This window comes from Dermacentor andersoni, chromosome 6 (assembly GCF_023375885.2).
Source record: "Dermacentor andersoni chromosome 6, qqDerAnde1_hic_scaffold, whole genome shotgun sequence".
In the NCBI taxonomy this organism is placed as follows: Eukaryota; Metazoa; Arthropoda; class Arachnida; order Ixodida; family Ixodidae; genus Dermacentor; species Dermacentor andersoni.
Window position 1 is genome coordinate 134,916,310 of NC_092819.1, and position 14,868 is coordinate 134,931,177.

Sequence of the window (14,868 nt, forward strand, 5' to 3'; positions counted from 1 at the left end):
GAACGCCAATTTTTTTTTCCTTTTTTGTTGTTCTGCAGTAGTTTGCCTGACTTAGCGAAAACTATTTCGCTGCTTACACTTGTCAAGGCAACATGACGGAAAACATTGTGTCATCAAGCCTGCCAGACCGCCAGCAACATCCGAGAGACGGGTCATGCTATTAGCGCAGCAGTTCTCACATGCGCTACAGAGCACATCTAAAAAGAGCCAAATGAAGATATTTTACAAACAGTACATTAGACGTACATATCCATTCACCGGATGGTGCAGAAAATCTGGCTGTCAAGCTGCAGCGAGGAGGCATTGATTGCTGTCATTTGAGATTATAAATTTTGAGGGGCGAGAATGTTTTCGCAATTCCCGACACAGCAACTCCCGAAAAAATATAGAAGGAATGTAATTAGCGGACGAAGGACACAAGGTTCAACGGAAAATCGAAATCTGTTCCGCAGCGCAGCTGCCAGAGACGCGGCTTTATTTAATATTTCGCGGTCTTTCTTTAAACGCCGAAAAAAAAAAAAAAGCACCACGCAGCATGTACGTTACCACGAAAAATTGGATCGGTTGTTTCTGAACCCCCTTTACAACGCAACTACACGCACATCGCCCTGAAGTGAAGATTAATAATTTTTATTGATAATCTCAGTTAATTACTTCGTTAAGCATGATATAAAAGATGCTCTAAAAAGCGCCACATGACGGCAAGCCATATGCCGTTAGTTTTATTTATCTGCGTCTAAGCACTTTTTTAAGTTTTTCGCACAAGTTACCTGCAACACCCTGTATAACCTTTGCCAAAAACTGTTCTGGCATGTGTTATATTATTTTGTTGATTTGATTGCATTGGAGGCCTATTCGTGTGTGCTATACGTACATTTTACTCTAACATATTGTGCTATATAGCTGCTAGAGCCACTTCTCAACACCTGTTTCGTTAGAATAGCGAGCCCTCCGTCGTGCTATAGCTCTGATTACCATCGAAAAGTGCCACGACGAGCACGCTTGGGGAAGTTTCCAGATTGCCCGTGGGATGACTGGAAGGTACGCGTGTATGATAATCAGCGGTTTACGCATTAGAATCAGTGTGTTGTGAAGGTATACTTCGCGCCATTCGGCAGGCAAAGAGAGTTTTCCGTATGGATACGTCGTTCCGCCGCATTTTAAGATGAGATGCAGTCTTGTTCGTTCGTACATTTTGTTTTTCCTGAATAGTGGGGCATTATACTTAACCGGTCTTGGCTGAACATGTGCATCAGTCGTAGCAGGCCTACCGCTTGTCACACCGCTTTAGGAGTGAGGATCCGGATTGTGTAACACATATACATATACACTGTGGCGTGCGATTACTTATGTGAGCTCCCTTTAAGCATCATCATCATCATCATCATCATCATCATCATCATCATCATCATCATCATGCTTAATGGGAGCTCGCATAAGAAATCGCACGCCACAGTATATATGTGTATGTTACACCATGTGGATCCTCACTCCTAAAGCGGTGTGACAAGCGGTAGGCCTGCTATGACTGATGCACGTTTTCAGGCAAGACCACTAAATGTAAGTGTTTCAACACACTGTTTTCAAATGGTATATTGGAAGCAAAGCGCCCATACCATAGATGGAACTCATTTTATAACATATACGATCTGTCTGTTCAAAACGCTCTGTTGTACGCTGTATTTCGCCCGAAAGATGTCCGCTTTAGCAGCTGGTGTCAAGAACTCCGCAGTCCTTGCAGCAATGCTGGAGCGGAGCCAGCAGTCAGAGGCACAGCCAGATGGTAACATTGATGATGAAGCGCTGCTAAACAATTATTCCAATCCTACGCACTGGCATATTGAAGGTAGCGTATTATTCGGCATAGTTTATGGTTCCGCAAAGCGTTACGGAGTTAGCAACGCAAGGCGACGGTATGTATGACGATAACAGCAAGGCAACAATGACGGTGTCGATAATCGTATGACGGTGACAGCGTGACTTCTACTCGGGTCGTTCGACACGAAGTGCAGCTGTACGCAAGCTGTAGATTTCAAGGCCCGTGATCCGAGAGGCCCGTGATCCGATATTCAGGTGCTCATTCATTCACTCATTATTAATAATATTTTTTCTGAGGTTCCGACACACTGAATGGTGTGTCGGATTTAAATAGGTAAAGCAATTCCTCGCGCGCTTCCTGTGAACCTGAGAGGAAGAATCTAGTATAATTTGCTACCAATGGCGCCCTATATATGCATGGACAATGTACGTTTGGGGCTTTATTTCTTAAACAGGATTTTCGCTACTTAGCACCATGCAGTAATATCGTTCGCTTCCTGATTTCTTCCTGCTCTACATCTCCCTTATCTCGTATGCACTTGGGAGTTTGAGTGTCTGTAAAAACTTATTTTTGTAGGTAAGGGTATTACGAACACTGGACTGGTAGGAATGAAAAATCAGGAGGAAGCTTAAGCTTCGGGTTTAAGAGTGGAACGCGATAACATTAAATTATTCTTGACTGTTTCTGACGCTTCCCGACAAATTCAGCTTATGAAACCGTAATGTTTACCGGGAAACGTTGGCAGCGAACCCTATGCACGAGAGAGCACGTTGTTGGGCGAGTCGGTCGTACATACTTAAAGAAGGGAATTGTGCTAAAAAAGACACGGACCTACAGGACACGGACCTTTCCTACAGGGTTCCTCATCTTTAGGTTACGCTGTCTCTTTCGACATAGAAAACCTGTTCTTTTCTATGCCGCATGATGACCTATTTTGGGAAGTTAGGTCTTGCGTCGACGAAAATGGTATAGTAGATTTTCAGAATACTAGCGGCCTAACCGTGGACAATTTCATGAAGCTACTAGAATTTTATCTTGAATCCACTTTTGTAACTTTTGACAACCATTCTCATGTTCAACGTCAGGGCATTATCATCGGGTCTTGTGTGGCACTGGTACTGGCTAACATTTTCCTGGCCAGCATTGATCGTGATCTGGTGTGTTATTTGGACGACAAGGTAGTTCTGAGAGTTTTTAGATACGTGGACGATTATTTGGTGATTTTTAAGAAGCAACCCGGTTTGACGCACATGGTTACCGTGCAAGAGACCTTATCTGTCTTTAAACGACACGGGAGGGGTCTAACGTTCACCCACGAATTACCTGAACAAGATAGATTGCAGTTTTTAGATATTAACATCACTTTAACACCAGATCACACGTGTTGGATGTACTCACCACGAGCCCGGAAAGACCTGTTGCCTTTTGAGTCCGCTCATTCTAAGACGGTAAAACGCGCCATTGTTATGCTGTGCCTGAAGGAAGCCCTGCAGAAATCATGTGTTCACCTGGTAAAGGACAGCCTCAACAATCGGATTGGCAGGTTACAGAAGGCTGGTTTTCCCGTTTCCGTCGTGGCTGCTGTGGCAGAGAAGCTTCTGCAAAGCTTGAAACCTAGAACACCTCAAGAGGGTGGCGGTCAACCGAAGACCAGACCGGTGGTTCTCCCCTATAATCATAGGGTCTCCCACAACCTAAAGGATGTAGCCAATCGCTACGGTGTGCCGGTGGTATTTTCTGCCCCGCGCAAGTTGGCCTCTTTGTGCCCCCGGATTGTCTCCGGCGAGGAATGCGTGCGAGACTGCACGAAACGTCACGCCACCCAGTTTGTCAGGTGTTCGGTCGGGGCTGTGTATGAAATTCCCCTGACATGTGGAAAAGTTTACATTGGCCCGACGGGCCATTGTATAAATGAACGACTAAGGGAACATAAGCTTTCTATGGTTAACGAAAAAGGGTCAAATTTGCCCTTACATTGCGGCGCATGCCCTTTGGCTACGCCTGATAAAGCATGCCAGCCTTTGCTGGCTAGAACCAAAATCTTAAGGCGCAGTCGTAACCAGGTAGCACGTAAACTCGCAGAGGCTTTTTACATTGATAAGTCAGGTGATGAATGCGTAAGCGATTCTAGTATCAATTTGTATAAGAAAGAGAAAACATTCTTGGCATGTGCGCTTAGGCAATGATTGAACAAGAATCTAGGTATATATATATTTATGTTCTTTCTGAATAAAATCAGTCGCGAGTTTGCGCCCGTCCGTGTCCTTACTCGTCCGTGTCTTTTTTAGCGCAATTCCCTACTTTAACCTATGCACGAAGGCGAGTTTTCTGGTAGAAACACGGCCTCTTGCGAGAGCCACGGATGCGTGGAGGTGAGCCCCATATGGATGGGGATGCAAGGAACCGGGCACGCCCCTCCATGAAAGGTAGAAACTCTAGAAAAGGAGCTTGTGTTTGAGTTCGCGCGTAGCAAAATTATGTTTTCTCATATATTCAAAACAACAGTCCGACGCTACCATGCCTGTATGTTGTGTGTAAGTCGTACTTTACGATTTTCTAGCGCATTAAACTTTGAGAAATACAATTAATTCTGTAATGTCTTTGCGCTTCACGGAGGGCCTACGTGGTTGGGCATGCGCAGTTCAGAACGATTTCTCGCTCACAATACGGTCCACGCTTGATGCAGGACGCGAGACTCCGAAGCCGGATTTTCTGCGACATGGGCCGCTTAACGCAATGGCGTTAATAGTGGTCAGCCGTAAAAATATACGCCCTCTACAACCAGCAAAAAATCAGCACATGAAGTTGCGGCTCTCGCACAGGACCTTTGTTCACAAGTAACGATGGGTCACGCGAATACGCATTGCGTAATGTAGACTTGCGAACAAGACTACTGGAGCTGAACTATCTTGTTTTTATTTTTGTTGGCGTTGTTGGCATCCCTTTTTACATCTGGGTATAAAAGTTACCATTTCTTCCAAAACCACTGCAATGCGCTAGCATTTTAGACTTCATTTCAAGGTCTCAATATGGATATATTTGTAATTCTTCGCTATGCGGCGCAATAATCCTCACCTATGTTTTTTTACTAAATCTTATTACACTAATCCCAATGTTAAGGACCAACTTCTGCTTCGTCCGTTTTATATTTCATCACGCGTTGTCCATCAGTCCAAGGTTAGAGGGCCGTTTTGCTGCTCGAGTGCTTACAACAACTCCTGGAACCCTCGCACCAATACAGAATGATACCACTTGCCTGACTTCATCACTGCTATAAACGACACTACAAACTTTAAGTGTGCCACAACCATATCATATCTGCCCCTGTATACTCTCTACAATCCCCTGTGGGCATTGAGAGTATTGACAATAAATGAATAAATAAATAGACAAATATATAAATAAATAAATAAATAAATAAACAAAGCCCCGAGCATTTGAGTGCCATCTTAAACCTTCACATATTTCTTCACTCAGCTGCACTGTTGCTGTGATGCAATGTGCAGAATTTAATCTTTTCAGATATAGTTGCCACACTATGAGTCATTCAGTATTACAGTGAGTGAGAACTCGGAGTGCTTCACAATTTTATTCTTTTGATCTCTTTCTGATATGAGAAGTTCGCCTACATATGAACTGCAACTTGTACAAGCACCGGATATAAATTTTTCTTCTAAAACGGCTATTCAGAGGTTCTCTTCTTCCGTCGATTGCTTGAAACACAGTAATAGAATCAAACATCAAAATCAATGTTCATGAACTCCTGTGCGTTTACGAAACACCATAATCATCCAATATATCAAAAGCAGGAAGCAGTCAAGCTATGTGATTGATAATAAATATAACGTAAAGAGAATTCAGCACCGCTCTGCCTCAATCGGAATCAAGTATCTTGCTGTTAAATCAAATACTCGCACAATATCCCTAAATACCAATTCATCTGCAAATGTTTCTGCGGTCAGCAAGTGGTGCAATTTCAGGTAATTTAGGCTGTATGATTTTCACTAATTGCCTATATGATGATGCTTGTTGAAAACATCAAACATTTAAGGTTGATTGCGATCCAGTAATGCCCTGTTTAAGCAGCACGCATTCCTTTGAGCATCATGATTTCGAAACAAAATTTATTCATTCAGTAAACGGTAGGAAAACAGTGTATTCGGGTCTTGTCATTCCACTGCGACGCGTAGGAAATGGCCCTGCTTTTATGTGAAATTCATTTAGGCATCCAGGAATGTGACACATTTACCGCGAATACATGGCTCTCGGTGCAAAACTAAACCTACATGTGCTGTATTTGGATAAAATTACGTTTTACGTTGTTTGAAATGTGTAACTTTATGTTCTTCAACATCATTCCTCGAAACGTACAATTTGATTTATGCTTTTCTTCGTGCGCTAAATATACACATATTAAAGCACCACGGAAAGAAAAATGCTTCGCTTGGAGGTTTCTGGCTCACCGAACGATATGGTTCAGTGAAGTTAATTCCTTTGTTTGATTTACGGTGTTCATTCTATGACGCACCCTCGTCCCTCAAAATAAAGAAAGCCGCTGTCCATTCGTCCGCAAATGAACACCATTTTTCGTGCTAAAATTTATCTCTTTTCTATGCTCCGGTGGATTTATTTGCTCAGTCAGCTGCAAAAAAAATATGGAAGTGTCAGTTTGACGCGAAAGAAGGGTCTGATTAATTTTTCGGACGGGGTCATAATGCCGTGTCCCGTAACACATTGCGACTTTCCTCACACCTTACCGCTTCATGCTTTGCAGCTGTTTCCTTATAAGGGCATCCCAAGAACATTGTATGGCAGATTCAGAAGTAATGTTGTACCTTGCTAATATCTCATGTCAAGATTTTATGCCTATATGGTAGAATTGGGCAGTTTTTGTCAAATTAACATTTCTAGGTTAAACCTAAGACAATTTAAACAGTGCTTTGCATGCTACTAGGTTGCATGCTACTGCTAGAATATGCAGAGAATAAGTTTAACAGAAAGTGATATGTCAAAAATAGGGAACTTAGAAAAATTAGGCCAGTTCCAACACACTGTTTGGAATAAACGTGAAACGATTCAATTATTCAATAAACATTTAAGCTAAATGGTGTTCTATGACGCTCATGATGCATGTAATTTCAATGCATTTCCAAATAAGCGCAAAGAACTCTTTTCGTGCATTTTACCATCGCACAACTTTCATATCGTGTGGCTTTGCTGCAACGCCCGTCTAACTGTTGGCGCACTGCAGCGCGTTTTGTAGCATAGTAAATGCGTGCCTGTCCGCAAAACAGCAATACGCGCAGGGGGCCTACCACTCAACCCACGTGTGCGACGCAATTGTGAATTACACAAAGGGACCGGGAAGGCCTGCCAGACACCTGAGAGGAAGGAATAAAAAAGTTGCTTCTCTTTACGCGCAAACATTTAGCGCTTGAGAGCGTATATTTTTTTTTTTTTTTCAGTGATGATATATATAGCGTTTGGGGTTTGGTTGTGTAATACTGAGAGCATTCCACTAGCACAGTTACGCGGTAGTATCCGAAAGTTCCCCGAGTGGGTACACAGAACAGTTTACTGTTATCATATATCGTTTAGGCTTAGTGTTCTAAGTTGTGTCCATGGGACCGAATGTATCTTTCCCAGCGCGTTTGTTGGTCTTCAAATACTTTCTTGAGATCGTCTTCCGCGAAGATGTCGAGGATCTTTTGCGCTTCTTGTTGAATGATGTCCATGGTTTCAAAGCAATGCCCTTTGATCTTCAACTTAAATTTACGAAACAAGACAAAGCCGCAGTGGGGCCGGTGGGGTGAATAAGGAGAATGGTGGAGAATGGTATGTTCTTCATTGCAAAAAAAAAAAAAAAAAACAATGAGTGGTTTTGAGTGAGTTGTGATTTCGCGCGTTGTCATGATGCAACAGCCATATTTTACAGTGCCAAAGTTAAGTCGTTTCAGGAGAACGTCGTTTCGCGGCCTTCGCAGAACGTCACAATAGAAATCTGAATGCCTGCACATAAGGAAGACAAGAAAGGAATGAACATTGTTTTGGTAGCACTCCTCACTTGTCTCGGTGAACTCGAGCTCTAGCATAGCGAAAATAGCTGCTTCGTTTTGGAGTGGTACCCGTAAACCCACGATTCACTGAATACTCTGTTGATGAAACTCGCATCTGCATATGAAGTTGCGCGATGCTCCATGCACGCATGTTATTGCTTCCCGTAGGCAGTACAGGCTCGGAGAACGAACTTCGCGGCTTTGAGGTGAATTTGCAAGTCCTCAGCAAGAATTGATTGACACTGCGCGTAAGTAATTCCTACCATTTTATACAGTTCACGAACGACTCAGAGATGGTCCTCTCGAATCCTTACTGCAATTTTCGTAACATTCTCTGGTTTTGTGCTCCTTCGTAGCCGTCATGAACGCTCGCCGCCTTCTGCTGAGGTTTGAGCGCCCTTAAACCGAGAATGCCACTCAAACCACTCACTGCTTCCCATAATAGCATCAGCGTAGGCCTGACGAAACATTTATAGAGCTTCCGCGGCAAATGTACCCTGCTTCTCGCACAATTTTACGTAAATTCGCCTGAAACTTCGGTGATCACGCCAACCTTCAACTCATTGTTCTAATTCATTTTTGAAAACGCAGACCTTTTCTGACACCTTATTACTCTAGCGCGCTGCCGGCGAAAGAACTCTCCTATCACTCCGCCACATGATAAATCTATGCTTGGGATGTGCGTGCAGCTATATCTAATGGCACAAGCTATTAATTTTCTCGTAACACACAGCCTGTCATTAATTCACTGCAAAAGCTCATTTCTTCGTATAACATGCTGCTCTTTCATACTATTATTTATACCTCGAAAGCTACACTGCATAAAAACACAATTCATGAGGCATTCACTCCAATAATGCATCGCTTTACGTAGATGTCAACTACAGTTGAGTGTGCCTGTTTTCTTCTAGAGCGTAGCTCTTAGGCGCCGGTTCCTGCTACGAGCATTGGTGGCAGCGGCGTAACCGAGCGGACGAGCACAGCAAAAGACAAAACAGCGAACGCGGAGCGGGAGATGAAAGGAGCCAGCCACGAACGGTGGAGATCAATGAGGGCGGCCTCTTCAGTGACGTGTGCGCGAAAATCTGGTGTCATGGGGACTCGCCCGACCGCTAGATGTGCACTCGCATATGGTCTCAGCCAGATCGTTAGTTTCGTATACCATCGTCTGCTCGGGCTAGCTCTCACTCGCGCTTGTTCAGTGGGCTTTATTTGGTCTCGTTCACGCTTGTTTCGATGGTCATGGTTTGCGATTGTTTTGTAATCTGATTGTATGTACGACGCGGATTTTGTAGTACTTTCTGGAAGCCACGTGACTCTATCGATTACACTGGAACCTTCGACGAGTCACGTATAAAAGCCGACGCCCTTGACTCGCAGATCAGATATTCAAAGAATGCCGACTCTGCTACATGTTTTTCTCAACTTGTTTGCCTCAATACTTTGCAAACTCAAAACACGTATAGACTAGCGCTCAAATTTCGCATTAGGGTGTACAGTAATCGTCGGTGAATTTTTTGTTCAAAATGAGAAGTGGCAATGAGAGGTTGTCCAGGACGGAAAGAAAGCATGCGCTAGACATGCAGCTTTATCTTTGAAAGAGCGAACCCAGAAAAAGACGGTACACATGCACGGAATGGGAAACAAAACACGTGTGATGTAATAGGCCTGCCACATTAGCACTTTCTATACTGGCATTCGCATTCGTCAGAGCTGTCTACCTCTCCTGAGGCAAATAAAATCGCACGCCACTTGACGCGGTGAACAAAAATAAATTTGAAAAACCAATAATAAGTGACACATTGTTTACTAAAAACGTCGATGAGTGCGGATTTTCTGGACAACATGTGATTAACCAAAATAGAGCAATTGCCTATTAGCATCTCCCATAATCAGACTTTTTTTCCAAACTAGCAAGAGCTGCGTTAGCATGGTCGGGTAAAAAAAAAGGAGGGAAAATACTAGTTGATTTCAAGCCACTGTTTTATACACGAGGATATGGGATTTATTTTATTGAGATCGCAATTATCCGGATGGTTGAGTCGAATTGTCGTGGCAGGGATAGCCGTCATCTTGTGGTCCCGCTGTCGAAGGTGCATGCGCATCTACTACGCAAAAAATATATTAGAGTCTCCCGAGACGCGGAATGCGGTTGGCTGCAAAAAAAAAAAAAAAACAGCTATGAAGCGAATTGGACCCATTGTCAACGCGGCCCTCAGTCGGTTCGGTGGCAGAGCGAAAACGGTGCTCTGCTGCACACTGCTGACATGAGCGTTGTGCGCGCCCGCACTATTACACACTAGGGTTTCCGTTGAGCATCCTGTATGCTTTCATGCGAGTAGTGGGCCTAAACGTCGAGGTAACCTTAGCAAATATTTCACTAGGCGCTGACCAAAGCTTTGACTTCGGTTTTGATCTCGTTCGCCATCAAGGGGCGACGTCTGCGAGACCATCGGCAACGTTCATTAGCATTGTGAGACGCCTGGTAGCTGCCAGGTTGCTGTTCCTTCAGCCCAGCACAGTTCCATTGCTTGCTGCGTCATGTCACCACGTTGCATCTGCTTACTGCCAAAACACCTTGCGAGTACGTCTGGTTTGTAGCAGCGGCTTTGACTCTAGTACTGTCCTTGCACGTCTCCATACCCCTGTCTCTCCCTTCTCTCTCTTCCCCGCATCCCTTTTCGCAGCGAAGGGTAGCCAACCGGACTCTCGACTGGTTAACATCACTGCCTCCATCATATCACTTTCCCTCTCTCTCTCTCTCTCTGTCTGTATGTGTGTGTGTTTTGTGTTTTTTTGCCCTTCAAAAATTTTTTAAAGAAGAAGCCAACAACATACACTTAGCTGATGTGGCTCGACAAGTAATTTTCTGCCGAGGCGGACATATTTTGCAAGTATAAAGCAAAGCAATTCATTAGAAAATAAACTAGTTACATTATTACGTTCTTGCTTAACAGCATATGTATGTATTGGAATGTTTAAAGACGTTGTCATAAAAGTGTAGATGCCTGTGGATGAATTTTAAACTGGTCACGCAACCCATATACTTCGCATCAAATTGTTTGGTCAACTTTGCTGATTACGCACATAGCAACATGAAGCATGGCTCGGCGTCCAGAGTTTCTGTGACGATGAACAGGGGCCGTATTCTGTAGCGGTTCCTTATGGAACCGGTTCCTTTTGGCTGTTGCCATTGGTCGGCGCTTCGTTGTCGTCATCCCTGGTGGGCGAGACGACAAATTTTGATGACGTCACACAGGTTGCCAATCATCTGGAAAGGAACTGGTTCCCTGCTAGGAGAGGAACCGCGGAGAAGTGGTTCGCTCGAGGGTCGCGCGCGGTGGCGAGATGATGTCGAGGGTTGCTGGGGCAACCGTGGCTGCCGGCTAGTCTCGCGCCAGCTGACGAGCCGGCACCTAGACGAGACGAGACAGAGACGGCAATGGCGGCTCCTTTGGTTGTGTTGCTGGCGAGCGCCGAAAGTCAACGACGCGACGAGAGGCAACGACGCGGCGACGCGTTCGGCATGGCCGAAGAAGAGTTTCGAAGGCATTTTAGGCTCTCCAAAGACATAGTGCGACGTCTTTGCGATGAGCTGGAAGGACATCTCGGACCTCAAAGATTTCGCGGTGTCGACACTACGATGAAAGTGCTGTGCGCGCTGCGGTTTTTTGCCACCGGGAGCTTTCAACAGTGCGTCGGGAATGAAGAAGCAATTGCACTGTTGCAGCCTTCGGTCAGCCGGATCATTACAGCCGTCGCCAAGGCCATTACGGTTGTGGGCAAAGAAAAAGGATGGGTTAGATTCCCATCCACGGCGCAACAGAAAGCCGCCGTCAAGGAAGGCTTTCTTAGCCGTGGAAAAATTCCAGGAGTTGTAGGATGTGTGGACGGGAGTCTAATAGCCATCGTTCGCCCTAAGAAGCTCGGCCCTGGCGAAACGGAATCGTACTGGAGCCGTAAAGGGTATTACGCCCTCAACTGCATGGTCGTGAGTATTGTTCATTGACAAATATTTTCGATATGTGTTTGCGCGAGTGCACGTTGTAAAAAACTTCGTTTCGTTATTTTTCATCAATTGCCGGTAATACGTGCGTTCCTATTCGAGAAAGTAGCGTTTGTGTTGTATGTGTAATGACGACTTTGATCTTGGCAATAGAACACGGCCGCACTTTTTCAGTGCTCTCTAATCACAGTTGAATAGCCTTTTCGATGCTACAATGTAAACACATTACGCGCGACTTAAACCGGAATAGACGCCGTAGCAGTGAAGGGAGTCTTCGTCTGCGAGCGATCCTAACAGAAGACGAGCCCTTGTGATTCTTATTCGACGTAAAACTAAAGCATTGTGGCCAACAGACTGTAAACGTGAAAAGGAGCATCCCATCAATGAAAATGGTGTGAGGGAGAATGAGAATGTGTGGACACCCATTTGCTCTAGCTGTTAATACGGCACATGCTGCCAGTTCCGCGTTCTTTCGCTTATAATAGGCACTTTGTCTGGAAAAAAAAAACACAGGTGGCACTCTCTAGCAGAATCTTGTGCAATATGGACGGAAGAAACGAAAGGAATTATTTTGCACTTTGTGTTGTGACCGCACGCCATACATGAGCACATGTACACATGCCAACATTGCATTTGTAGGTTAAGATGACATTGTTATCATGCTGATGATTAGTTCAACTGCCTACTGCGTATGTTGATATCTCCTTTTCTGTAGTTGTGTTGGCTGACTGAACAGTAACTGATTGTCAAGTAGTGTTGTAAGCAAAAGTTTGTGCCAGATATTTGTTGCAGTGGCATTGACACCTTCTCTTTGCTTTCCCTTACGAGGTGTGTGATGCAAAGCTGAATATCCTGGCAATTGACCCACGGTTTCCGGGATCGTGCCACGATTGTTTCGTTTGGAGGCATTCTGCATTTCGCCGCTGCCTCACTCGTGGCCTGTTACTTCATGGAGAAGTCTTGCTTGGTAAGTGCACCTAAAGTAGCAGCGCTTCTTCCACATGTAAAACATACATAGTCAAATAGTTTTGCATCCTAGCAAGCTTTAAGAAAGCGTGATTTGCTAGAAATGTGTTGTGAATGCAGCAGTACCTAATGAACCTGCAGCGACTATCGAGAGAAACATGTCTCTCTTAGAAGGCAGATATTTTTACCAGCATGTATACAACAGCTGACATGTTATTCTGTTTATTTACTTATTAATTTCAATACACTGAATGCCACGTGGAGCGTTACAGGCAGGGGTGTAATTCTACAGAACACGTCGAAATGGCAGTTTTAAGTATGATGGAAAAGGGTTGGTGACAATGGACTCGGGTAGCTGGTTTCTGGTCACTGTCCTTGGAACGAAGGAATAAGCGTGTGCGTGAAACCTTCGGCATCGACGTTAGTGATCGGTGTAGTATATATTGTAGAATAGTGCAGGTTGCGCTATTTTTCTTTGTGTCACAATGTCTGCAATTTTTTTTTGTTGCAGCGACATGTGGTGCTGGAGTGATTAGAAAGGATCAAACGGGTAGCTCGAGTTCGGGTACCTTCACGAGAAGAGGTACGAAAGGTAGAGTAAGGATCCCAGATACTGGCAGCATATTCGAGAGTAGACCTTAGAAGTGTTTTTATAAAATAACACTTCTGAAGAGAGAAGAGCTAAGTAGTTATAGTGGAGGATGTACATTTAGGGAGGGGCAAATGGGATGAACGGAGCAGAAAACCACGAGCATGAAATAAATATTACATGTCCAACTTAACCCGAGAATGAGATTTGCAGCCAAGACAACAGGTGAAATTGGGCTTTTCTTTAAAATGAGTCGAACTTTCTTTACAACTTTCTGGGAAGGTCAATGTTTGATAGATATTGCAACAATAAATCCAAGACCCGCCGCTGTTGTAAAAGGGCCCTGGCGTAGACTGTGTTCTTGCATTGTGCCTTAATGTATCCACGTTCGTTCACTGACATGCAACACTTTACAGGGGACTCTGGGTACCCGCTAGAGCCATGGATCATGACTCCTGTGCCTGGTCACCCAAATCGCCTCACGGCAGAGGGGCGCTATAATGAGGCACACGCATCAATGCGAAATGCCGTTGAGCGGTGCATAGGAGTCGTCAAGAGCCGCTTCCGATGCCTGCAGAGGTATCGGTTGCTCCACTACTCGCCACAGAAAGCAGCCACTATTGTTGCAGCTTGTGCAGCGCTGCATAACCTCTGCCTTGCAGCAGGCGTGCCTCTGCCAGACGACCCAGATGACGACGGTGCACATGACGACAGCGCACAGGAGCCAGCCCAGGCACAAGTGCCGCTTCAAGTACAGGCGCCACCGCAGGCGCACCCTGTACAGGCTTCTCGAGCTTTGTTTCAAAGAGGCCGTGCGGTGCGTGAATCCATAGTTGGTGTGTTTCGGCTGCCCAGAAATTTGCGCATTGCCTACCTGCAAAGTGTGCGCCGGCGCATTCGCTGGCAAATGAGGCGGAGACATGTGCTGGTGTAACATGTTTTATTTTTATTTTCATGAAAGTAAATAGGCCGTGCACTTCAACATAACACATTGCGTGTGCTCACATGTGGCTAATTATAGTATGCTGCATACTGCAGTAGTGAAAAGCACATGATTTGTCTATGTTGAGCATGACAGATACACATGCAGTGACAAATAACCATGTGCCATTATGTTACTCGTTTGCTTTGTTCACTGTGCTTTTGAATATTGTCTCGCCAGGGAATTTTCTTTAAATAAAGGTTATTTCCAAGGTGAATGGCAACCAATCTTGCATTGTTAAATATTGCTTTGCAATGCCTATTTTACTGTGCAGTATGCATTGTTCCAAAGCTGAAGATGTCTGTTCATGTGTGACACGCAAGAACAGCATGAGTTACACAGCAACTGAAATGTCGTTCAGCAATCTGTATAGCACATATTGAAACGTATAGCAACAAGCGAGACATGTCAAGCACTTATTGGAGCAGGATTTCTTTAAATAGCAGACAC

General features: G+C 44.6%; 1 protein-coding gene across 2 annotated transcripts; it reads left to right on the plus strand.

Moving 5' to 3' along the window:
- Positions 1–11,386: 11,386 nt before the first annotated feature.
- LOC140218811 (putative nuclease HARBI1) lies at positions 11,387–14,635 on the plus strand. Of its 2 annotated transcripts, XM_072288555.1 has the most exons (4): positions 11,387–11,866; positions 12,710–12,848; positions 13,853–14,015; positions 14,099–14,635. In XM_072288555.1, the coding sequence occupies exons 1-4, from the start codon at positions 11,402–11,404 to the stop codon at positions 14,127–14,129; spliced, it is 798 nt and encodes a 265-aa protein (XP_072144656.1). In that variant the 5' UTR covers positions 11,387–11,401; the 3' UTR covers positions 14,130–14,635. The 2 variants fall into 2 exon arrangements, with proteins under 2 accessions (XP_072144656.1, XP_072144655.1); XM_072288554.1 differs by having other exon boundaries at positions 13,853–14,635.
- The last annotated feature ends 233 nt before the right edge of the window (positions 14,636–14,868 follow it).

Coding starts and splice junctions, on each gene's coding strand:
- LOC140218811 (XM_072288554.1), top strand. CDS start 11,402: ATGGCCGAAGAAGAGTTTCGAAGGCATTTTAGGCTCTCCAAAGACATA. Junction 11,867..12,709: donor ACGCCCTCAACTGCATGGTC/GTGAGTATTGTT, acceptor TTCCCTTACGAG/GTGTGTGATGCAAAGCTGAA. Junction 12,849..13,852: donor TCATGGAGAAGTCTTGCTTG/GTAAGTGCACCT, acceptor AACACTTTACAG/GGGACTCTGGGTACCCGCTA.